Consider the following 25364-nt stretch of genomic DNA (forward strand, 5'->3'; position numbering starts at 1 on the left):
CGTGAGCATCGCATGCTGAGCCCCATACCAGCTCTGGGGAGCAGAAATCAGTGAGACCTGGGGAAGCTGGGAGATCAATATTCATGGCTTCCGGGAGCAGCACTATATCTACCTCACCTTCCTAGCCTCTCCCAAACTGCAGAAGAGCTTCTGGGCCTGGGAGGGCCAGGCTGGTGGGGTGAGGTTCCGCTGCCCGGGCTGCCATCTGAGGAACCACCGCAGGAACGAGGGGCAGCTAGGGCAGCAAGGCACTCCTGCTCCAAGAACCTCAGGGCCAAGGCGGCATCTGAGAAACAGTCCAGACCTCGAGAACTCCCAGGAACCTTCTCTTCCTCCAACTCTGGGTCACCAACACAGGATTCTTTTAAGCCCAGTCAGACTGAGGGAAGACTGGAGGAGGCCGAGGGGTACTAGGTTTTACAGAATGCCTTTTATACAGAAGGGAGGCGGTGGACTTAGCGTGACCCACTGTCCTGGTTTGCCCAGGCAGCGGTTTCTGGGGACATGGGGCTTTCGGTGTTACAACCAGGACCATCCTAGACAAACCGGGAAGGTAGAGTCACCCTGAGAGGCTGTAGGAAAGGATTCTCCCTCCCTGGTAACATGGCCAGGAACAGAAGACTGCTTGGACCAAAGCTGCCTGTAGGTTAGGGTTCTGCTAACCAAAACCTTTCCTCACAACTCCCCCTCATGCATAGGGAGAGGCTGCAGGAAGAGGGGGTCCTGAGGCCAGCTTAGGAGCTGTCGAGAGAAAGAGGGCAGAAGGAAATTGTCTGTGGTCTTTGTGGGGGGGAAGACATTTCCTCACTGTCTTTAGGAAGCTGGGGCCCATGAGGCCCTGCATGGAGCCTAGGGTGTCAGGAAGGAGATGGGGGGCACTTGAAACACTGCCAGGTCACAGGGATCTACCTGTCCTGGAACCCTTCACCCTGATACAGATGCTGGCCAAACGGACATGGGGAAAAACGGCTTTAAAATCGTTTGCCTGGTGTGGTTGCCACCCCCTCCAGGATGCAGAGGGCAAGCCTCAAGGGAGAGCAGCTATGAGCGATGTCCTCGTGTGGGCCTGGGGAGCCAGAACATGCTGGGTCCTTTACATCTGGCCCAGCACCACCCTATGGTACTCTCCACAGCAGCGCAGACATCTCCAGAGGTAACAGGTTTGAGTTAGAGCTGAGAGGGCACATCCAGCAGAGCCTACCTGGCCGAGACTCCCTGTTTGACAGGTGGGAGACAATGTTCAACGGAGGCTGACTCACTAGCTCAGGAGAGCACGCTCTTAAGTGGCTGGCGGCCCAGATTGGGACTCTACCCATCAGATGCCACAGCCACAGAGGCCTTGGAAGGGAGGAGGCTCAGAAGGTAAGGCCAGGCCCGTGAAAGGCCCTGCTTTCCTGGAGCCCACACACTGCTCTGAGAGAGGCACATGAGCGGGAGATCAGCATCTTCTGGAGCCAGGACTGCCCTCTCCATTCTGAGTCCCCAGCTTGGTCTGCTCCAGCACCAACTCCAGGTGGAAACCTTCCAGTGGATTCCCCGGGACTGCTCTGCCCTTGGGGCCCCCGGAGCGCTATAAGTCTACAGAGGGTGCTTGCCTGCTCCACATTTCACTTTCCAGGTCTTGGAATATGTAAGGAAGATCAGCCTTGTCCTCGGCAGTAGGAAGCTACTCCCCATCTGGTACTAGGAACCCTACTAGAGGCGGTGGTATTTAAGACGTTTTAAACAGCCATTAACAACCTTGGGCTCCAATTGGTTAGCAGGAAGCAGAGTCCCAAGGGTGAGGCATAGCCAAAGAGTGCATTCTGATGTGTCTGGGGGTGGGGTGGGGGGTTCTGGACGAGGGATGCTGGGAGAGGCTGAAGAGTGGCAGCAGGTGTAGGTGGGCTCTCTCGAGTAGCCAGGAGGGTCCTAAGTGCATGGCCAGGAGAGGACAGAGCACAGAAAACAATGGAGAAACTGGGGAAAATCATCTCCCGGCAGCTCCTGCACCAGCTTTTAGCACTGATAGCATTTCCAGCTTTGTCCTATTATGGGTGAGCCCAGCACTTCCCAAAGTGAAGTGTAGGAAAGAGCCTGAGAAATGTTCCCGAGGAACGTCAGGGCTGCCCCCTCATTCACAGCAACCCTTCTAGGAAAAGCAGGACTCCACAGGAGGTCTAACAAGGAGACAGAGCTTGTACCCCTACTGTACCCTCCAGACCCCGAAAGTACAGAGAAGGAGTAGATGAGAGAAGGAGTAGACCATGGGCATGGCAGCCAGGAGCAACCTGCTTGGGAAGTCCCAGGGGGCTCACCAGCTCTGCCCAGGCAGGTGTGACGCTGAATCCTTGGACAGGAGAGACAGGTTTCCTGCACAGAAATGCTCTGACTTATTCCACGATAGGCCCTCAGAGCTCCCTTAGCAATTACTGCCTCGCCATGTAGCTTTGTGCCCGGCTGGCCGCTATAATTTATTGCAAATAAGTCTCATCGCTCCAATAAGGTAGTCGGCTTCTCTACCTCCAAATTCCCTACAGAGCTTAATGCAGCTGGGCACCCAGCTGGTCCCCATTAAAATCCTTCTGGACCTGAATCTTCCCACCTTTCTTGCCCCCCATCTCTATACCTGCACTGTGGCAGCTGGCCCAGGGAAACAGGGCTAGCCCCCCACCAGCACCCCTCCTCACTTTCCTAAGAGCTGGATCGTCAGGTGCTAACAAAGGAAGGGCAGGTGGGAGCCTGAGTCTGCAGATCCGACTGGCAAAAGATACTAGGAGATTCTGTAGGTAAACAGGGAACTGCTATTAGCAAATTTTCTAATTAGGGTTCTCTTTATCGTCCTCCTGTGGAAGATACTCATTTGTAAAGTTTAAGTCAGACAGTGAATCTCACGGAGAACTGGCAATCGGTAAGAATATTACCTAAGAAGGGTCTCTGGCAGGAGCCACTGAATTTCCCAGGTTTTGCTCCACCTCACCTATTAAAAGCAGTGATGGCAATGCATTAGTGTAGGCGGATGACTCACCTAGGTGATAAAGCACCTTCCAAGTATACACTTCTGTGCAACACTGGACCATCTCGTTCATCCACGGGCAAAACAGTGGTGTGGATGCAGAGTGAAAAGTTTCCAGGGTTCACTGGAACTTACTCATGGCAGGTCCTAGGGAATCCTTAATCTTTCTGAACTGATTTTCTTGCCTGTACAATGGGCACAGTAATAATACTATCTTCACTGCACAGATTTTATGAGATCTAAGTGAGATACACATGAACAATGTCGATAAACTGTAATATTCAAATATTACTGATTGTTAACCTACTATAATGACGGTGAAGAATAAAAACTTCCCTTTAAAGAAGCTAATGCTTCTGGGTGACGTGAGAAACACCAAGAATATCACAGTTGATGGATTTGCTGGTAACTCTTCCTTGCCCAGGGGGATCAGCTGTCCTGAACTGCCTCCTGGGATGGGGGCTTACCAGAGTCAGGGAGCAAATGCTCGAGCTCATGGAAGGGGCTGGAGGGCTACGAACACAGGGTGTGGCTATGTGCCACCCACCAGAGCCTCTCCCATGCTGCTCCTGCAGTTCGAGAGCAGCCTCCCAGCAACCTCCTCCCAGGTAACAGAGCAACAGTCAATGAGGCCCTTACATTCTAGTGCACTTCATGCAACGGGAGCAGACCCTCCAGGAATGAATATGCATTTGTACTACCCCTCCAAAAAAAAAATGCTGATAAAGTCACGAAAAAGTTGTGTTATTGCTAAACACTAATTGCATTTCCTTGGGTGAGCACCATAAAAAATTCATTGCAGTTTTTAGAAACAAGATACCAAGTGCATTTTAATTGCTAGAGAGAAGAGAGTCGGGGAAAAGCTGAACCAGGAAAATGCTAACTGGGTGTAAACTCAGAAAGAAATCTCCCCAAGATGGAAAGCCCAGTGCTGAGACAGGAGCTAAGGCGACAGGTCTTGGGAAGTCAGGCCCTCCTAAGAGAGCACTGACTTAATGGTTCTCAGGCCCAATGCAGCAGCCCACAGACAGCTGGGGCTTTTTGCTGCAGATCGTGACGTGTAGATTTAAGAGATGTAAAGAATTAAATAAGTGCCAATATTCTAAAGAGATGAGCAGGAGTCTATTCCAGAGCTTTAAGAAACATGTATGGGAGGAAATGTACAATTTTATCCCTTAGTGTATGTGTGTGTGTGAGAGAGAGACAGAGAGACAGAGAGACTGAGAATGAGAGGCAGACCGAGACCATACATCACTTCACTTTAATAACAGCACTTCTTGGACCAGTTGACAGAACTGTCATTTTGAACCAATGCCCTATCACAGCACCAACCAGAGCACTCTCACAGTGCCCTCGCCCCAGCAGGGCCAGCCAGAGCCAGGAGGGAACAGGCAGTTGGCAAGAAGGACAGCGGAGTGCGGAGGCTCCTTGATTCCATGGACTTGGCCCTACCTTGATCCAGGGGCTCCTCTAGGGAGGCACCTGCCCTGCCTGAGAGCACAGGGAGAGTAGTCACAGGGCATCCCTAAGCAGCCTCCCAAAAGATGCGCACAAGGGTTTGGGGGCAGTGGGGGAGGAGGAAGGGCAGGCACCGAGCTGCTGCCAGCAGCCTCTTCCTCTCTCACACCTTCCCCACGCACCCCAGCCCCCAATCTTCCCAGCAACCCCCCGCCCCCGCTGTCCTGTTATTGAGGCTCTCTGGTGAGAAAGAGGGACTCAAAATCAGGGCCTGAGGGGAGGGGCCTTCCCTGGAGGCCGGCCCGCGGGGGGTGACTGCCTTGTATGGGAGGAGGTCCGTGCCTTCTGCATCTGAGGCTGCCGCTTCTCCTCCATCTAGCGGACCTGCCAGAGACCCAGGAAGCATGAGGCTGCATGCAGGACTAGGGGAGGGAGCCCTGGGCCAAAAGAGGAAGGAGCCAAACCCACAGCATGGCCCCGCCACCCACCGGCCCAGTACTGTTCATTTTAGTAAATCACGTCACCATTCGGAACCTTGATTTCTACTTCCAGCAAATGCAGCTAAAAATATCTGCTTCTCGAGTTTTTCTGTAAGGCTTGAATGAGAAGGTGGGTGCATATGTCCCCTGGAATCTCTAAAATTTATTACCTACCACCTGTGCCTGTGCCCAACCCTGCAGAAAGATGCTTTTCTTCATCACGCCCTGCATTTGTAAAGTTCTTTATACATATAACCTGTTTTCATACACATTATCTTACTCGGCCCTCCCACTGAACAGATGAAGTTGAGAGCCTTGCCCAGTGTCCCACAAGAATTAATCCCTTGCTGAATGCAAACTGCTAAATGCCGAGCTCTCTCCAAAGTCAAGGAATGCAGGCACTCCGAACTGCCTTGTCATCAGGAGTAAACACGCATAAGAATAACACGCGGACCCTCGCTGCAAGCCTAGCACTGTGCAGCTCACTACTCGTAGTCTTACCTCATTCACTCATCACAGGAGCATTCAAGGTAGCCGTGGTGCTACTACCAGGAAACGGAAGCTTGCCAAGGTTAGGAATTTGCCAAAGCTCACACAGTAAATGGCAGATCTGGGCTACATACCCAGGTCTACTCTTACCTAATTAACACTTAAATCCATGGAAATCCAATGGATTCAATGTTACAAGCATCACTTCCTCCTCCTGCTCTGGGGACCATTCTCCAGCCCCAAGCAGGGCCCAGACCTAAGAGGTGAGGGTCATAGTTTCCAAGGGTTGGGTCCTTTACAAACCCGCTCATCCCATCCCTGCCCCCACACTCACCCTCACGGTGTCATGGATCCAGTCCAGCAACTCAGCAACCTTGGTGTAGACACCGGGGTGATTGGGCTCTGCGCAGCCACGGCCCCAGCTGACCACCCCTACCAAGTGCCAGGTGCCCCCATCCAGGCACACCAGGGGGCCCCCACTATCACCCTGAGGGCATAGAGACACAGAGAGAGAGGCAGTTAGTCCTTCCTAGTGGAGGGAGCAGAGCCTCTGTTTCCAGCCTCTACTGCTTCCAGCATGGGATCCCCACTTGCCTCACCCCTCCGTAAATCCTTAGCACATTACTCGACTTGCCTAGGCACCCCTCCCTCTAGCAGGGGCCAAGCCACAGCAGGTCCCCCTGTTCCCACCCTCCACCACGGTCCCCCTCCATGCTGTACCTGGCACGCATCAGCCCTCCCATCCACATAGCCCGCACACAGCATGCGGGGGGTGAGTGCCCCACTATACACGCAAGAGCTGTTGCAGAGCTGGGTGCTGAGAAGGGGCACCACGGTGTCCTGGAGCGTGTCTGAGCTATGGGCTGTAGGAGGTCCACATGGAGATAGAAGGACACAGAGTCAGGCCACAGGGCACAAAGCAAGGCCAGGAAGACACAACAGCAAGAGGGAAGGTGGTTAGAGGCCCCAGAGACAAAAGACCCAAAGAGGGGAGCCCAAGGCGGGAGCTGTGGACCCTGGGAAGGAGGCACGGGTCCATCAGACATAAGAAGGAAGAGGAGTAGAACTCACATATGCCCCCCAAATGCTGAGGCCACAGCACTCCTGGATGGAGGGCGGGGGTGGGAAACACCTGGCTTCAGGGGAAACTCAGGGAATGTTCTCCCAGAAAGACCCAGGCTGGGGAGACCAGGGCTCCTAGCTTTGGTCAATGGTGATGCCAGAAAAAAAGGGGGCTGGAGCCACCATTTGGCTGGGGGAGGTGGAGGTGGGAGATAGAGGTGCCTCACCTGGGGTAGAATGTCCCCCAGCCCCCCACCCCTATTTTACCCAGGGCCCCAGGAGCTGACTCACTGTGGCTGGGGTTGGTGTGGCCCCAGCCAGACACCCAGCACTGAGAGCCCCTCGGAAAATCTTGCTTCTCGGCTGGCAGGCACACAGGACCCACGGTGTCTGTGGAGAAGCAGGTGGTCCTGGGCCCCTGCTTCACTCAGGCTCAGCTGCTCTTCCCCACCACCCCACCGTCAGCCTGGGGGAAGAACCAGGCTGGCAGGCCCTCCTCACTCCCTCTCAAATGGTCCTGGCTCCCGGCTTCCACGAGCCAGGCCTCCTATAAGGCTGTGCCAGTCATGCCCTGTACCACGCTGGCAGGGAGGTCACCACTGACACAGAGGACGGTATATAAACTGCTGTGCGCATGGAGCCTTCTAGGGTGGGCATGGACACACTGCATACCCCTGACCTGGGGACTGAGGGAGAATGGGGATTCCTTCTGGGCCTTTGTGCCTACCTTCTCCTAATGAGGACTCACTTTGGATTTTCCTTAGGATGTTTGATCCCTCTTGGGGCATTGTTTTCAAAAGTGTGTGGCAGTCCAACAGGGTCAGGCCCTAACGTGTTCTAAAGTAGCATATAGACATGCCATTAAATAAACACTGATTCACATGGGGAGAAAGGATTCCCTTCTCAGGGCTCTTTCAGTCCCTCTGAGTGTATCAGGGAGAAAGATTCCATCCAGGGCCACTCCGTGGTTCTCCCAGCGCCTGCCAACCTCCCCCTAAACACTGCGAGTGGCCCCGGGCGCAGCGGAGGGCAGCTGGATGGAACTTGAACACTGTCTTGTTTTCACTCAGTATTTTTACGGTTGTTACGTATTTGCTACAAGTAATATGGGTTCCACAGTTACGTGGTCACTTAAAGTTCCCCTTTCAACTGTACTTAAGTCAACTTAGAAATATTAACTGCTGAGCCACAGTTCGGAGAATACATATAGGCGGTAAAATTGTGAAGGGCATGTAGCAACTACCGTGCTTTAGGAAACCCAAGGCTACACGTGGTGACGGGAGGGAGGAGTGCAGAGCGTGTGTGGGTGTGTGCGTGTGTGTACTTGTGTGAAGACTGCATGAGCGAGTGTATGCACATGTGAGTGTGCGTGTGTGTGTCGGTGAGGATGCAGGCACATGTGCACGCCGGGCTGGGGGGGTGCTTTCGAGAGCAGCTGCTGTGGAGAAGCCGGACCCGGAGTCAGGACACCAGGCTCAGAGCTGCTTGCTGCGTGGTCTTGCAGAGTCACCTTCCTCACTAATGTCATGTCCTTCCCTGTTTATACCTGCCTCATCTACCTGTCAGGGGTCCTACGAGGACTGAAGGAAAGACATTTGGGAAAATAGAGCTTCTTCACTGTAACATGTCACGTGGTGGCTGGGACCTGGGGCCAGCCTGGGGCCGGGGGCGGAGCAGCCCGGTGGTAGATGGAGCACCAAGGAGGCTCTGCCGGGGACTTTGAGGCAAGTCCCACTTGCAGCCCACTTCTGCAAAGGGCCAGGACCTTTGTCCCCAAAAGAGCCCGCACAAGAGTCGGTGCAAGCGTAGGTCCAGGCGCTGCCAGTTCACTGTGGTCACCAAATGAACTGAGTGTGTTAAGGGTTACGGCACTGGGAGGGAACCTCAGAAATAAGCTGGCTCCTCAGCCCCCACCCTCGGCCCCAGGACAGGCCTCGCTCACCACAGCCCGCAGCTTGCTCGCCCCTGGCCAGTGCCTCACCTGAGAAGTTGAGCGGCGTCTGGAGCCGCAGGAGGGCGATGTCGTAGTCGTGATTCTGGGTGCTGTAGAGAGGGTGAGGGATGATCCTCTCCACCACGGCCCCCTGGTGGGGCCTGACGGCACTGTGGCTGACCAGCCCCGCATGGACCCGCCAGCTGGACAGGCGGGATAGCCTAAAACTGCACACACGAGCTGCGCTGAGCCCAGGGAAGGACAGGGCAGAAGAGGCTGACCTAAGTGAGGTGGCAGATGTGGAAAGGTGGCTGGAGAAGCCATTAGTGGATATCCCCCATCACCAGGCTGGCAGCTCCCAGAACTCAGCCCTGTGCCTCCTAGCATCCCTGCAGCAGCTGGCAAGATACTGGGCATGCAGAAGGTGCTTAATAAATGCTCTAGACTGGCCCTAGAAGTAAGACACTGTGGATGATCTGCAACTCCCATCCCCTCTATCCTGAATAACCCTCCTCCACATTTTATAACAAACATCAAAGGGGCTTGTGTGGTATCCTAACTGTGAGTCAGACAAACTATGAGTCCTGTCTCTCCACCTACTACCTGTGACCATGGGGAAGTCGCCTCACCTCTCCCAGCCTCAGTCTCCTCATTGTAAAATGAGGAGTACGCTATCTGCCCTGCCCGCCGCCAAAAGGAGAGGTCCAAAGGGCTTATTCACTCATCACTCATTCCTACGCTGCTCTAACCACACCTACTGCATGCCAGGACTGTTCTAGGCCAGGGGGACATGGCAGTGGGAAAATCAGCAAAGAGACTCGGTGGTAAACAAGACTGAGAGTCTCGGTTCCCATGGAGCTTCCAGTCTAAAGGGGAAGAAAGACATTAAACAAATAATTACACGGAAGGTGATTTAATTACAGTTGTGATAAACATTAAGCAGCACGGAGTGCTGTGAATGGGAAAGCCTTTGAAAAACTTCAAAACTGAGCAAATATAAAGAACCAATCTTTGTGTTGTTGCTGCTATTCGTGCAGAGCTGTTCTGGGCACAGAACGGGGAGAACTTCGCAATCCATGCCTCTCAGAATGGACGCAGGGAGACAGTCCGACGTGGACATGTGATACGGGACATACCAACTGCCAAACAGAAAAGGCCGCTGAAGCGCTCTCCTCAAGAGCGGCCCCTGAGACTTGCCTGCGCATGCAGTGAGCGGCGGTCACCACCCAGTGCGGCGCCAGCACAGAGCCCCCGCACGTGTGCCGGGAGCCCAGGGCCACACTGGCCTGCCAGGGCCAGCGCCCAGGAGCTGCGGCCTGCCCGCCGACTATCCGGGAGGCCAGGGGCCTCACCCCACACTCTGCAAACAGAGAAGCACAGGGAAGATGGTGAGTTAGAAGACAGGTGGGTGTCAGCATGGTCCTAATCCTCGGGGATGTGGCCCAGTGTGGACAGCTCTCATTTATTACTTTATTTGGGGGACGGGATGGTTGAAGTGTCAATTATACACCTGTGTGCCCCCTCAGGCTGCGAGCTCACTGACAGACACGACCATGCCTACATTGTCTGTGGAACCCCAACACTTCACAAAAAGCCTGTCCCACAGAAGGGGTCAAAATGTTGGGGTGTGGACGGATACATGGAAGAGGAGAGAGGAAGAGATGCATAGATGATTGGGGGGGGTCAGACGAAAGGAGCTCACAGACTGTCTCCCATGTGGCCCCTAGTTTGCACCCTTCCTTGGTCTCCTGAAGGTGCTAACCAGTTAGCAGCCAACAGTAATCCTTTGGGGCTTTCCAGATGAAAGGGGGCGGGAGCTTTGGAAGTCCTGGCAGGCAGTGAAGCAAGGAGATCATCCACCCAGATCAGTGGCTGGTGGGGGACAGAACAGAGATTTGGACAGGGCCCTGTTGGGGCAGAACTGTGTTTGCAAGAAGGGGACCAGCAGGCAGAGGGGCAGGTGGGCTAGGAACTCCACCCCAGACCCAGTTGAGCCTCTCTGTGGGGCTCTCCACACTTAGGACGGGAGACTCCCTCCACCCACTGCCACCTTCCTGGATATGTCTGGATATGACTCACCAGAGCATCTGAGGGAAACGATCTGGCCGGAAGCACAACTGTTCCTACAAAACAGAGGTGGCAGTAAGAGGCTGGGCAGGGGCCCACCCGAGACCAGGCATGGAGACCAGGGGCAGTTGTCAGGTGGAGACGGAGGAGGCCTCTGGTGCAGTCCCCCATCTGCACCTGCCTGCATCCAAGACCCTAGGCCCCTCCTCGTTAACAGGTCTCCAGGACAGCAGTGCTACTCTGCCCCATCACCCCAGGGCACCAGCAGGAGGCTGTGGCCCTTGAGGGTTGTCTCGGACAGGGCCCAAAGTTACAAATCCAGTGTTTGTAGACGGAAAGTCCAGCTGTGCCCACTAAGGGCCTCTGAATAAACGTGTGTTTGGTGGATGGATAAGAGAGTGAAGGAAGAAAGCACACTTCACCCCACGCCCCTCCTGAGCTTACTCTATTCTCTCTCTCTCTCCAGCCCCTTCCTTGCTCTCCTTTCTCCCTCCTCCTTCCTAGCAAAACCTCAATTCCTGCTGGACCAAAGCTCTCTTCTCTCTTCTACTCATCTTTGGCCGCATGGCCCAATGCCTTGATCCCTCTCATGTCCCAAACCCACAGGGCTCTGGCTCTCCTGGCAGAGTCAGTACCCACTCACGTGAACTGAGTTTGTGATTTCTGACTGGGAAATGCTCCTCTGTGTCCTATCTCACACGGCCAATGTCCTCACCACCAGGCTCCCATGACAGGAAGATTTTTGCTGAACTGTTCACCAGAAGTAAGGGACCTCACTCAACCTCCTCAGAAGTCCTACCTGGACTGCCACACCTCCTCCAGGAGGCCTTCCAGTCTGGGAGGGAGCTGAGCAAACCCCTGGGAGCTGTTGAGCTTGATGTCAGACAGGTTCACTCCCTTGTGGTGAGCGAGTCTTGGCGGAAGAGGGGAACAGAACAGGAGGGAACTGGTTTACACTGCAGCATGGGAAACGGTACATAATCATGACCAAGACATGCATGAGATACTATCCCCCCAGTGGCACAGTCACAGAGCAAGACTTTGACAGTGACCTCTTCCTGGATTCATATTTGTTAAAAAGCAGGGATGCTCAAAGGAGAGAAAAAAGCTGGGTCCCCATCATGCCCAGAGGCCAGGAGATGGCCAAAAGGACCTCTTGCCAGTCCCTGAGCACTTTGATGGGGACAGGCAGATAAAGGTGTCCAACTCTTCTTTCCCCCCCACCACCAGCCCTCCACCTACTCCAGGCCCCAAGCCTGGCCCCAGTTACCTGAGACGCCCAAGGCTCTGACAGATCCGAACCCCCAGCACAGCGCTCCAGCCCTCATGGCAGACCAGGAGCCAGTCTGGCCGCGCCCTCACCTGTACTTCCAGCAAGAAGTCCTCAGTGTTTATCCTGAAAGATACTGAAGGCACGGCATGGAAGTCACATCGTCCCTGCTGCAGGGTGGAGGGGCAAGGTGGGCAGGGGGGCTGGACCTGGCCATGCTGGGACCTGAAGAGGCCTCAAGACAGCATCTGGGTCACCTAGTGTCAGGCTCCCTGTCCCCCAGGGCATCAGGCTGGTTCTGAGAACAACATAACCCTTATTTATAGTGCTGCATTCCAGTTTGGTGTCTAACCGAGTGCTTTTAACTGTGCTCTGTCTCTCGTTGTCAAGGCAACCCTGTGGGGTGCGTATGACCATCCTCCCATGTTGCAGAGGGAAAACTAAGGCATGGAGGTTAACTGACCTGCCCCAGATCACAGAGTCTGCACGTGATGGATCCAGGACTTAAGTCCGGTCTCCCTGTTTCAAATCTTGTGGTACTACTACTGATGGGTACCATTGAGCACCTGCTTTCTCCAGGCTCTGTGCTAGGCTCTTTTATATATTAGCTCGTATTATTCTCATAATTCATGTAGTAAATGGTTGTATCTCCATTTTGTAGAGAAGGAAATGGAAGTTCCAAGAAGCAATGTGCCCAAAGCCGCACAGCTGGCAAACGGCAGGCTCCACGCGGACCGTAACTTCTATAACTGATTCCAGCCCCTGCCTGGGCACCTAATCTTCTGATCCCCAATTCGTGCTTGGCAGGGAGGGGACAATGTGAAGGCAGCGGGGTCGGGGGTGTGCAATGTGGAGTAGTTGAGGACCCCTGCCGGCTACACGCTGGCTCCCCACATGCACCTGTTCCCCCTGCCCCATCCTGCTGGCTCACTCTGCCCCAAATGGCAAGTTGCCATCCCTCCTCCCAGCCTGGGCTCCTGGCCCAGCCCAAGCCAGGGATCAAGATAGTCCCCAGGGAGTGCTGAGAGCTCCAAATCAGAGATGGACTTTTCAAGGCTGGACTATGTCGCTCCCTTCCCACCAGAGGAGGAGACCCAGATGCTGGCAGTGACGTCACGGCCCTTCATTCTGGTCTGCTTGCCCCTGGCCGGAAGTGGGGATCCCAGAGCTGTGAAGGGGCTCAGGGTGGGGGGGGCAGTCTGTAGCCTTGGGGGTGTGGCCCACCTGCTCTGGGAAGCACAGGGAGCAGGGCTTCCTCACCGCTGGCCTCGGAGCAGCTCAAAGGTATCTCATCATCCTGCAAGGTTCCGGGAGCGGGCTGAGAGGGCGCTGGCCACAGATACAGCACTTCAGAGGACAAGGACAGGGACAGGGTCACAGAGAAGAGGCTAGGAGGAGGGAGGGATTCCCACATGAGAGGGCCAAGGGGCAGAATAAGACCCCTGCAACACAGGGAGACAAAAGCAGCTGCCTGGAGACTCCCCCTCGACCACCCAGCCTCGGGCGGGTCCCCACCTAACACAGCGAGGAGAGGCACAGCACACACCCTCTCCCTGTCCCTGCCTCTGTCTCTCTCAACTGGGAAAGATGTCTAGAGAAAGGTGGACTTGGGCCGCCCTGGGTTATCCATTCAAGTACCTTCCACTTCCCACGTTGGGACTAAAGCGTTCTGGACGCAGAGCCTAAATCCCTCCTGTCGCTGTCCCATCCCTTCTCCCCTGCTGTCAGTTCAGAGTAGGTGAGAAAGATGGGTCCTGGCTGCCCTTTACATCCGCTTGTCTCTTCCCGCAAGGATCCCCAGACCCTGTTCTTTGGCCCTCCCCGAGCACTGACGGGTCCCAGCACTGACCGAGAAGCCAGGAGCCGATGCTTGCACCAGCCAGCAGCGCCAGGGCTCCCAGCCCGGCACAGCAGCGTCGCCCTGAGCACCAGCGCCCCACCCACGAGCCTGCAGGAGAGGGCAGAGGAGTCTGCGTGCCCTGCTCCTGCCTGCCAGCCTCACTCTGCCCGAGGCCCCACCATGGGGCTAGGCAGCCACGGGGCTGGGGCAGGAGTCTGCCCCACTGCACCCGCCCGCCTCCCCTTACCCCCTCCCCACTGAGGCCCACAGAGCCCACTCAACCCCCAAACTGGAAACAGAGCAAAAGCAGGTCTGGGATAAACAGTGAGGCAGCCTCTGGCCATCAGCCCCTGGGGGCTCTCTCAAGAAGGATCTAGGGAATGTAGGAAGATTACCCATTCGCTGTCCCCACCCTGTCATTCCCCTATAGCCCAGTCTGGCCTACTGGGTTGCTGCCGGGCCTCGGGCCTCTGCAGTGGCTCTCTTGGCTTGGCTTTGAAGATCCCAGGTCCTGGGCCCTCCTCTGCGTCCTGATCCTCCATGTGGGCTTGGCCATCCAGCATCAGGCTCTGGAGAAATAACTGTGGGTCACTCAGGATCCCCACACCAAGCGGAGAAGCTCAGCCCACGACAAGACTCCATTCTCTAATCTCAGCTGTGCACTCACTGCCTTTTTTTCATCTTGGAGACTGTGTATTCCCAGTGATGCCCCTCCAGGCCCTCTCTGCTCTCCTGGAGCCCCTACCCCATCCAACTTATTCTCACACAGCCAGTTAAGCATCAGAGCAGGTATTCAAACCCAGACAGGGGGTGGGGGGGTATGGACTCCGAAGCCCACACTCCTCACCACTCCCTCCCCTGGCCTCCCACCACCATCAAGAGCATCCGCTGAATCTCTTAACATCTGTCCTCAGGCCTCAAGATGCCAGCCTTCTTCATTCCCTCCTGTCTCAGAGGAAGAAGTTCCCCTGCCCAATGCACCATCCATTCATTTATCCAGTAAATAAGATTTAGCCCGAGAGGGTGGGCCACAGTGCGGGACATTGTAGGGAGTTCAAAATAAATCAACATGGAACACCCTCCAGCTACCCCAGAGAATTTTCAGTCGAGTCCTGACATATTAAAAAAAGGCAGAACATGTTAAGTGACAGAAGAAAGGAGAGGTTACTTCTCACCGGGGGACTGAAAAAGGCTTCCTAGAAAAGGCAGCCTGAGACGGTCGCTCATAGATGAAGAGGGCTTGAACAGACATATATGGGCATTGGGTATTCCAGGCAGTTGAAGAGGCAAAGGCACGGGGGCGGGAAAGCATAGAGCATAGTAAGTTATATGTTTGCCTGACATTCATGTGCCATGAAGAAGAGTAATGGAAAATAAGATCTTGGAAGAAATATCAGACCAGCAGTTTAAAGCTAGGTCTGCAGCCTACTGTGTGAACTTAACTCAACACCTCTCCAAACTTCAATTTTCTCATTTGGAAAATAAGAGAGATAACCACTACTACCCAACAAGTAATCTCCCTCCTCTAGTATCTTATCTCCACCCACTGTCCAAGCCAGAGCAATACTCCTATAATTCAAACATCTTTAAAGCACCCAATGAATCTTCCTGCACTCTAAGAAAAATCCAAAGTCCTACGGTACAGCCCACAAAATCCTCTGTGCTTTCACCCTTCCTCACCTCTCCATCCCCACCTGCCAGCATGACTCCCTCCACGGTGGAACTCAGGGTCATGGTAACACACACGCCAGTCCTCTGGGCCTTCACGTGCTCTCGTACCACAGAGACTTTGCATCTGCCGTCCTTTTCCCAACGTAGCTGACTCCCAAGACCCAGCTTAGATGTCACTTCTCCAAGAAGCTTTCTTCAATCTATAAGGCACCTGTTGTGGCCCTCTATTGCGCTCATTTACTTCTCTTTCTCTCTGCCCTTCCTCATTGGTCTAGGCTCCCAGATTTCACCCTGGAAATCATTCTGTTGGACCCGTGAACACACTTGCCAGTTCACCTCACAAGTAGGGCAGCAGCCCACACTTCCATATGAAGCAAGACATCACCCCTACTTCCCATCCCCTACACCAGTTACAGCCCAGGATCTGTAGGGCTGGTCCTCCCACCAACAATAGGGCTTGTTTCTCCACAAGAAACATGGGGTCTTGGCTTGCCCCTTACCATATACACTCCTTCCTGGGTCTAGAGATGAGGCTCAAGGGCACAAACAATGAGACTTGGCTTTTAGTTCAGCTTCCGACTAACTGGCCTCACCCGAGGAGTTGCTCTACCTCCAAACCCACGTGTTTGAGCTCGCGCAGTCGCCTGCAACAATGGTCTGCAATGGCGCAGGATCTCCCGCTCCTCCTTTTGAGTAGGAGTTCAATGTAATAATGATTTGTTAGCACTGTCTATGTGCAGAGCACTTGGACAGGCCTATGGGGGATAGAGGGGAGAAGAAAAGTCAGTCCCTGGGGAAAAAAATAGGAGGTGGGCCACACAGGGCCCCCTCTAGGCTCTAGCCCCTGTGCCGGAGCTGCCAGAGGGGGCTCTTTCCACCTGCCTAGAAACCCAACGTGGGGGCGGGGAGAGAGAAAGAGAGAGAGGCCAGGTCAGGGGTGGCACAGATGTATGCACGGCCTTACCATTTGGGTCAGCGGAAACCCTCGGGGACTCTAGGCAGGATTCTGCTCCTGTTCTTGGACCAGCATTGATTGAATAGCCCAGTCAGCTTGGTCAGAGGGTGAGGTCTCCCTAGTTCACATATGGCCCCTCCCTTTATCCTCCCCCCTACACACACACACACACACACACACACACACAGACATGTGCCAGAGAGACAATAAATCTGCTCAGAAACCATGAATAGACCCCTTGTTGCAGGAAAGGGGGCCAAAGGCTGGGCTGGGCAGCCTCAGCCCCTCCCATCTGCTAACTAGAAGCTTAGAAACAGAGAAAAAGGTTACAGGGAGGAGGGGAGGCCAACTACTGTTGCTTAGCAACCAGGTCCCTTGTGCCAAACAGTGTGCCCCATGCGTGCTAGCACAATTCCCCCTTCCTGCTGACAGGGCTGTACTGGAAGGACTGATATTAGTATTTGTGGAAATGTTTCTGAGCCCTCTGGATTACATCTCATCTCTGTGTGGGTTGGCTTTCCCAGCACTCTGGGGCTGTCACCATGTTGGAATTGGGATGATAATGAGGAATCTTTGCCGCCTCTCTCCTCAGGGCTACACCTGTCACCCCAATGCTGGGGAAATGGGGCCTCTCCACCCAGCTTTCCTGGGGGCCAGTTACTATCGGAGCCCTCAGCGCTATCTTGCTTCAGAGCAGAAGGCGGCCCAGCTGAGCCCAGAGTGGGCTGAACACACCTGGGAACCACATCTCTTCCAGGATGCAGAACAGGTGCCAGGGAAAGAAAAAGGCTTGTGTGGTCTCCCCTCGTCCAAATGCTTCTCCCGGATCCCTCAGATGGAACAGTTAAGAATATGGGCTTTAGAAGTCAGGACTTCATCTAACCCCACTTCTGCCACTTCCCTTACTTAGCCTCACGTGTAAAGTGAGGATAACAGTACCCACCTCATAGGATTGATGCTGGAAATGAATGAGATTTGAATATAAAGCTTCTAGCCTGGTATCTAGCATATCATCTACTCAGTAAACATTGGCTGCTATCATTATTATTACTGTAAAACCTCATCCACACAGGCTTTATTTTTCCCCTCTACTTCCCTCATACACTCAGTCAACTCAGAGCTTACAGTAATCACACAGAGCTCCCCACACTTCTAATACAATGAAGACACCGAGGGCAGATATGAATCACAGGAGCAGGAGGAGAGAACTGGTAGCTGGAGCTGAGAATCCCCTGGCTAGGCTCTGAGTTCTCCTAAAACAAATACCCCTCAACCTACAAATATGCATACTTACTGTGTGTCCAGAACTAGTCTGGGCATGGAGAATGGCTAAGTCACCAGCTAGGAAACTGCAGGCTGACAGAAGACACAGGAACAGATATCAATAACTGTTACTTGTAAAAAGTGAAATAATAGGGGCATAAACACAGAGGTATAGGAAGATAAAAAAAAGCTGACTCCTTTGCCCAGAGGACACAGAAAAAGCTTCACAGGAGAGGAGACATTTGAGCTGTGTTTTGAGAAATGAGAAGGCGATTACGTAGAAGGGCATTCCAAATATACTACAGGTGATGACAGTGAAAATGACAGAGTAAAGACCTCCGCAAATTCTCTTCTCCATTAAAGCAAGGAGAAAACTGACAAAAATTTATCAGAATCAACTTTTTTAAAGCCTGGAAATTAACCAGAGGCTTACAGCAATATGGAAAGTGTTTATTCAAGAAAAACGACACAATCTTGGTAAGAACAGTGAGCTTTGTGGCATTTTAATTTGTTGTAATTCTATCACCCTCTCTTCAGTTCTGAAGTCGTCTTAGAAACCAACATCCCACAATCACAAGGAAAACCAGCAGCCTGGCAGCCACAGGTAGAACAGAGTTGGAGTTCCTTCAAAGCCTCATTTCCAGAGAGCTGTCATTATTTGAACTCTCTGGAAGATCCCTTTTGTGGGACTTTTTCTTTAAGGAGGTTTGTTGAAAACAATTAAAGACAGTTGTTGGACTTTATGGCAGCCTAAGGCAATGGGTAACAGTTGGGACAAACAATCAGCTAATCAAAAACCTTAAAATAAAAAGCTGGGGAATGAGGTATCCACAGGGGCTTTGAAAGGCTCTGAAATATTCCAGAGAATCTAGAAAGCAGGCATGTGCTTAGGAATGTGAACATACACAGGGCTGTGTACATACTTAGAAAAGACTTCAGGAAGGTCCTAAGCTTTCATCTCTGGCTAACCTTGATGCTCTGAAAAAGCAAGAAGTGAAGGCTAGGGCAGAGTTGTAAACTTCCTGGCTGAGTGTTGAAGGCATGCTCCAACATGCCCCTAGAGCCCCCCTGCAAAGACTGAGAGACTTATTGGTTCTAGGCATCAAAGGCAAATCTCTGTCCAATCTTTAGCTGACCACTAACTGAGCAGAGACATCGGTGGCCACACGTGACAAAGAATATAGACATCACAGAATAAACAAACAGCAACAACAATAAACACTAGGGAATGGGGAAAATCTGATTTCCAGAGTTGATGTATTATATTATTTAAAACCCAGTTTTCAATAAGAAATTGTGAGGCACACACAAAAAATAAGAAGGGGGAAAAAGAAATCAATAAAGCGTTCTGGTTCAAGATGATGACATACAAGGCTCCTGAATTCAATTCTTTCCACAGACACACCAAATCTACAGTTACACACAGAGCAATTCTCTCTGAAAGGAATCTAGAAACTAGCTGAGTGACTCCTACAATAGGCCAAACAAGGAAATATCCACATCAAAACTGGCAGGAAAGTTTGAGACACACTCTTGCCATAAACTCCACCCCTGGCACAGCAACATATAATCAGAAGGAAACTCACAATTCTCAAATTCTCCCTGAGGAGGGAAGTGTTTGGAACCCACATCTAGCACTCCAACTTTTCAGACTTCCACCTGAAGGACAGGCTCCCCAAACACCTAGTTCTGAAAGTGAATGGAGCATGCATGCATGATAACCACTATAAGGCTAAACACGTTATTCATCCTATAATTCATAGAAGTTATAACATGGTGACTATAGTTTATAACACTGCAAAGCAAAACTAAAATCTGCTAAGAGTATTTAACTTAAATGTTCTCACCAAAAAGTAAGTAAATAAATATGTGGGGTAATAGATGTGTTAATGAACTAGATGAGAAGAGCCCTTTCACAACACACGTAAAGATCAAATCATTAATATGTACACTTTAATTTTACAATCACAATTTTGTCTGAAAAAAAAAAAAAGAGTGTGTTTTAGATTAAACTGGGACTGGCCTCTTTCTGACCATCCTTCTCTGCTTTGCTACCTAAGAATGCTCCCTTCTCTTTCTCTCTCTACTGCTTCCATTCCAGGTGAGCTATTCTGAGTACCCTGGCCATTTCCCTGGTTGGAAGAGAATACCCACCTCCAGGGTAAGGCAGCAGGGGCCTATAGTGCAAACTTGAAGGAGGCAATCACTAGCAAGTGGAGTGTCAGTACCTGGATACCCGAAGAGTGATGCCTCCTTAACTTCTGTGCCGTAGGGGGCACTATCTGACACCAGCTGAAGCATGACCCCTCTGCATGAAGGCCCTGGGATCTCTATTTTTACCATGGTGATTTATATGTAGCCTCATCCTAGTCTTGGCCCTATTCCCCTACTTTCTTCCACCTGACAACTCCCTGACTCCCAGGACCAAGTCTACAGATAAGCCCCAACTTATGAACCTCGAAATTTTGCTTTCTCTCCTCCTTTAGTCACTATTCTCAAAAACAACAAGGGCCTTTCTCACACTGTTGTATTTCTCCTCTATCCAAATGGAAATACCTGAGTTCAAATTATACAGAATTCTCAGACTTATAAAGTTTGTTGAAAGAATCTACCATTTATGCCGCAGGAATTGGAGGCCATCCAAACCCAGGTCTCCCAACATCTAGTCCGGAGATGTCTCCCACTCCTACCACACATACACACCCCACAAGTCATGTATTCACAGAACATGCAGGCTCAGAGAGGAGAAGTTCCACCTATGGACCACTGCTCTAGTCAGTGCCTATGGAGCTCCGTCCTGCTCATGATGCCCCCTACCTGTCTGCCAGTAGATGACAGCTTCAGCTCTTCTTTGTGGATTTAAGCCTGCCCATGATCTTCCCTTCCTGACTGCCTGCCCTACAGATTTCAGACTTGCTTAGATAGCCCCCATAATCACTCACTCTTTCTCTCCCAGAGAAAGGGAGTTTGGTGTTCTCGGTGAAGGTCGTGAAAGCATGCGTGGGATGAGACGCAGGATCGAGATTCTGAACAGCTTTGTACATCCCCTCAGTGCCATCCAGTCCCCTCTTTAGCTTCATTTCTACCAAGAACGCATCTCTCGCTCTCACCTAGCCTCTATCTGTTGCATAGTCCTTCTGTATGTATCATATCGCCAGGTCCCCTCAAACAAGTCCCAGCCCTTCCCGCAGTTGAGTTTGGATCAGACCGCTGGGGTTAATTCAAGCCACCAGACCCTCTAATGCCATCCCACAGCCTAATGAGGCCCAACCACATACCTCCTTCTATCCAGCTCTCTGGAGAGTGGTTTTCTCAATGAAGAAATTAATGATTCCTAAGTCTAATAAAAGAGAAGCTTTAATGAGTGAAAATTGGGAAAATGTGAGATCCAGTTAACTTATTCCAGACCATTACTGAGCCGTTATAGGCAGTGTAGAATCCCTGACCGTCTGTTGCCATTTTGCTTGCTTGGAATACAAAGAAATGGATAAAAGTGTATTTAGAAGGAAAAGAATGGCTGTGTGGTCTCATATGGTAATCAGTTGCTTATTCATTAGCATACTGTTTTCTGAGTACTCTCTTCTGTCTTATTCTGACCAAAATCTAAAATAGGGGATGCCTTAGCAGGTGTGGAGGGCAGCCTCCTCAGAAGGGTCCTGAAGGGCCTGGAGATGGTCCCCACTCCATCTTCTCCCCTCACTCCCCCTTCCTCTCCCCAACAAGACCCCACTGGCAAGAAGTTTGACTCTTCCTTGGCAAATAGAAATCTTGAGTATCTTGGGGTCATCTTTGCCTGCTCCCAACTCCTGACCTTCCATCCAGTCATTCTAATTGGACAGCTCTCAAGTCTACCCCTTCTTCCAGCTCCACAGCTACCACCCTAAGCATCCACCAGCATCTTCCCCAGAATTACTGTAACTGGTGCCCAAATGATCTCCTGCCTCTAGTCTATTCCATTCTAATCAGTCTGTGTACTTTCACTCCTTTTGAGCAAATCCAGATGCTCAACTATAAAAATCGACCCTCCTCTCTTCTACCCTGCTGCCAAAGTAACATTTTCTAGAGCAAAACTAAAAATATTTTAAAAACCTCCATAGCTCACCATAGCTCCCATGATAAAAGCATTATTGATTCATTTGCTCATTCATTCATTCAGCAAGTGTTTTGTAGGTTCCTACCAAATTCTAGGCACTTTCCTAGATTCTGGAGTTACATCAATGAGTAAGTCAGGCATAGCCTCTGCCCTCGAGGAGCTCATAGGCTTGTTCTGTCGAGCCAACAATTAGAATGCAATCTCTGATGGGGGAAGAACAGGGTGTAATGGGTGCACCCAACTTGCACCCACGGTGTCCTTAGCATGGTACAGGTTTTTTCCCAAGTTTACGCAACATACTTTTTTAGCCTCATTGTTTTTCCTCCCCTTTAACCTCCTTCCCATAAGCCAGACACTAGTTGTTTCTGGAAAAGCCCCAGAATAGGCCATTGCACCTTTGTTCATGCTGCTTCCCATTCCTGAAATGCTCTTCCTCCTTTAACTAATTAATTATTTTAGTCCATTAGTTAGCCAATATGCATTCTTTGAGAAAGTACTATGTGCCAGGCACTGTGCAAATACTGAAGATAACAATGCTGAGCAAAACCAGACACAACTCCTGTCCTAAAGAGCTTACCATTTAGTGGGAGGAGACACATATGTACCAAAGAACCATAAAACTTGCACACTTACAGCTCTGACAAAGTGCTATAAGAGAGAGGTACAAGGTACTAATGAAAGCATGTAACAGAGACGCGACTGATTCTGAAGACTCAGGAAAGACATCTCCAAGGAAGACATGATTCAGATGGGATCTGGGAGAGGTGCGAGTGCTCCAGGCAAAGACAACAGGCAAATCCCTGTGACAGGAGACAGTCTGCTGACACCAAGGGTCTAAAAGAAATGGAAGCCAGACAGCAGAAAGGAGATGATATAAGTAGAAGCTGGGGCAGTGCGTGGACCAGATTAGGCAGAGCCTTTAGAGCTAAGGTAAAGGTCCGTCCTTATCCCCAGAACCATTACAACCATTTTTAAAGATTTTACTTATTTATTTGAGAGAGAGAGCACGAGCCAGGGGGTGGAGGAGCGCAGAGGGAGAGGGAGAAGCAGACTCCCCACTGAACAGGAAGCCCAGCACAGGGCTGATCCCAAGATCCAGAGATCATGACCTGAGCCGAAGGCAGACACTTAACTGACTGAGCCACCCAGGCGCCCCATGACAACCATTTTTAAAAAGCAGCCCAGGGACATAATCAGCTTGCCACCATCCTATAAGACCCAAGTTAAATGTTCCTCTAACTCCCCCAACAGCCCCCACACTAGTAGCTTATGAATCACATGCATGTGGGACATGGTTGAGGGCTAAGACCAGGGACACGGTCTCTTCATCTTTGTCCTTTCAGCTGCACACAGTGTCTGGCACGTGGTAAGTTCTCAGTAAAGTTTTGCTGAAGCAACCAACCAACACATGCAGTTGCCAGTCTGTTTTATTACCTCTCCTCCACCATCCTGTCCAGCCAGGAAAGTTTTACCCGCCACTCCCCACTCCCTGCCTTAGTTCAGACTCCTTTCATCTCTTGCTTTCTTAACAATCTCCCTGCCTTCCTTCTCAACCCCACACAACGCATCCTTCATGTGGCTACCAGGGTTCCTCCCTAAACAAAGGTCAAGCCAGGCCACTCTGCTCCTTATATATATAAGCCTTCACTGACTCCCCATTCTCCTCAGGGTTAAATTCAAATTCTTTAGTGTAATTATTCAATGCACTTCATGATCTAATCTCAAACTAATCTTTTTGGCCTCGTGTTGTATTGCATCCTTTCTCCTCCTGTACCCTATATTCCAACTACAAAGTCCTAGAATATTCCTCAAGTAGACTCCCACTTCCACTCCCACTCTTCACTTAGACTGAGATCGCACGTAGAATGTCCTTCACTCAGTTTTCATAAGGAGAAAACTGTAGGTGCTTCAAGATATAGCCCAACTGCCAACCCATCACCAAACTTCTTGCCTAATCCCCCAAATCCAGAATTAGTGGCTTCTTTTCATACAGGCGTGCCTTGGAGATATTGCTGGTTCAGGTCTATGCCACAGCAATAAAGCTGTGATAAAGCATATCACAATAAAGTTAGTCAAATGAATTTTTTGGGTTCCCGGTGCACATAAAAGTTATGTTCACACTATAGTGTAGTCCATTAAGTGTGCGATGATAGCATTTTGTCTAAAAAAACAATGCACAAACCTTAATTAAAAAATATTGCTAAAAAATGCTATCAACTGAGCTTTCAGCAAGCTGTAATCACTGATCACAGATCACCCTAACAAATACAATAATAATGAAGTAGTTTGAAATATTGCAAGCATTACCAAAATGTGACACCGAAACACTAAGTGAGCGAACGCCATTGGAAAAATGGCATCATAGACTTGCTTGATGCGGGATCACCGCAAACCTTTAATTTGTAAAAAAACAAACCACGCTATCTGCAAATCACAATAAAGCAAAGTGCAATAAAACAAGGTACGCCTGTATAGAGTTATTCCTAGCACTTTACCTAGTAACCAGCATGGCATAGTCCTCAAATTAAAAAAAATAAATAAAACAGCCCCCTTCTGTCCCGCACTGCATTCCCCCTGCATCAGCCACTGTGGCAGCCGTAAGAAAGTGGGAAGGACAGAAAAAGTGGCTCTCTCCTCCCCACGCAGGAGCATGCATTCCCAAGAGGCTAGAGAAACAAGGCCTCCCTTGTTCAAATATTCAGACACAAAATTACCCAAGTTGTATTCCAGGAAATGATTTCTAAGCCTACAAAGATCCACCCATTGTTTCTGGATGATTGCTCAAGCTCGGAGATCAAACAGGAAGTTTGTAATTTACATACTATAAATAAAAGTACCTCCTCCCAACTTGCTTATTTTGTTAAGCAACCACTTTTTTAAAAGCTTTGTTTAAAAGCCATTTACTTTGGGAGCCCTTCAAATTTCTATCAGAAGACTTAGACTTGTGGAATACTCAGCCGGATCTGGACCGTGAGAAGAATTCCCCACACGGTGAGTCAGTGGTGTCACTACTGAACACAAAGGGCATTTTTCATCTGCTTTAATTGAGACAAAAAGGAGTAGCGAAAAATATCAATCATGGGGTTGATTAAAAATAACTTCCCAAACATCTGCTCTAGTTCAGCAATTGCCATCTGACACTTTAAATCAATGTTTAACAAGTGATCAGACTGTAAAACCTTCGTGACTCAGAGAAAATAAGTCCCTCTCTCCGTCTGCAACCTTCTCGGACACCCACTTTGTCACCCACTGGTCTTTCCTTTCTTCTCCAGGACTGGCCTTCATCAATCATCCGAAGCCCATTCCTGCCTGACTGCACAACGTGCAGGGTGGGGCACGCGCAGAGTTTGCTATCTTGGCATTCAGTCCAGCTCAGATACAACACATGCAGAACACAGAGGCCACATCAAGACCTCGGAAATACGTGGTGCAGTAAATACAACATAAGCAAAGTGAGAGTCTTCTTGGTTTTTCACATTGGCTTGTGTAGGGGCAGTTCCTTTGAAGTTTATTCCCCCTTTGCGACCATTCTGGAAGGTGGGCAAGACAGGGACTTCTATCTCCATTTGGTAAGCGACCACACTTAGAGAGCAGAGGAGTTAAATGGTTTGCCCAAGTTCACACTACTGGGCCAAGTGCTGGGAGCAAGAAGAAAATCGTGTCTTCTGATTTTACGTCCAGAGTTCTCTACCTGTCTCCAGGGCTGCCCCACCCCTACCCCCCAAGGATCTGGGAAGGCCAGTGAGAGACTGACAAGGTCAGGGCCCCTTGGAGCAAGAGGCAAGCCTA

General features: G+C 51.0%; 1 protein-coding gene across 1 annotated transcript in view; it reads right to left on the bottom strand.

Moving 5' to 3' along the window:
• Positions 1–23753, bottom strand: part of TMPRSS5 (transmembrane serine protease 5) — a 37719-nt gene extending 13966 nt beyond the window's left edge. The window contains exons 1-12 of the mRNA XM_057316676.1: positions 16229–23753; positions 14039–14162; positions 13603–13701; positions 12978–13100; positions 11754–11889; positions 11283–11396; positions 10496–10539; positions 9614–9776; positions 8465–8643; positions 6775–6873; positions 6142–6284; positions 5756–5908 (exon numbers count right to left, since the gene is read on the bottom strand). Coding sequence (XP_057172659.1) covers positions 5756–5908; positions 6142–6284; positions 6775–6873; positions 8465–8643; positions 9614–9776; positions 10496–10539; positions 11283–11396; positions 11754–11889; positions 12978–13100; positions 13603–13701; positions 14039–14162; positions 16229–16231 — 1380 coding nt within the window. The 5' untranslated portion in view covers positions 16232–23753. The remainder of the gene's footprint in view (positions 1–5755; positions 5909–6141; positions 6285–6774; positions 6874–8464; positions 8644–9613; positions 9777–10495; positions 10540–11282; positions 11397–11753; positions 11890–12977; positions 13101–13602; positions 13702–14038; positions 14163–16228) is intronic.
• Between the last annotated feature and the right edge of the window lie 1611 nt (positions 23754–25364).

This window comes from Ursus arctos, unplaced genomic scaffold, assembly GCF_023065955.2.
Source record: "Ursus arctos isolate Adak ecotype North America unplaced genomic scaffold, UrsArc2.0 scaffold_22, whole genome shotgun sequence".
In the NCBI taxonomy this organism is placed as follows: Eukaryota; Metazoa; Chordata; class Mammalia; order Carnivora; family Ursidae; genus Ursus; species Ursus arctos.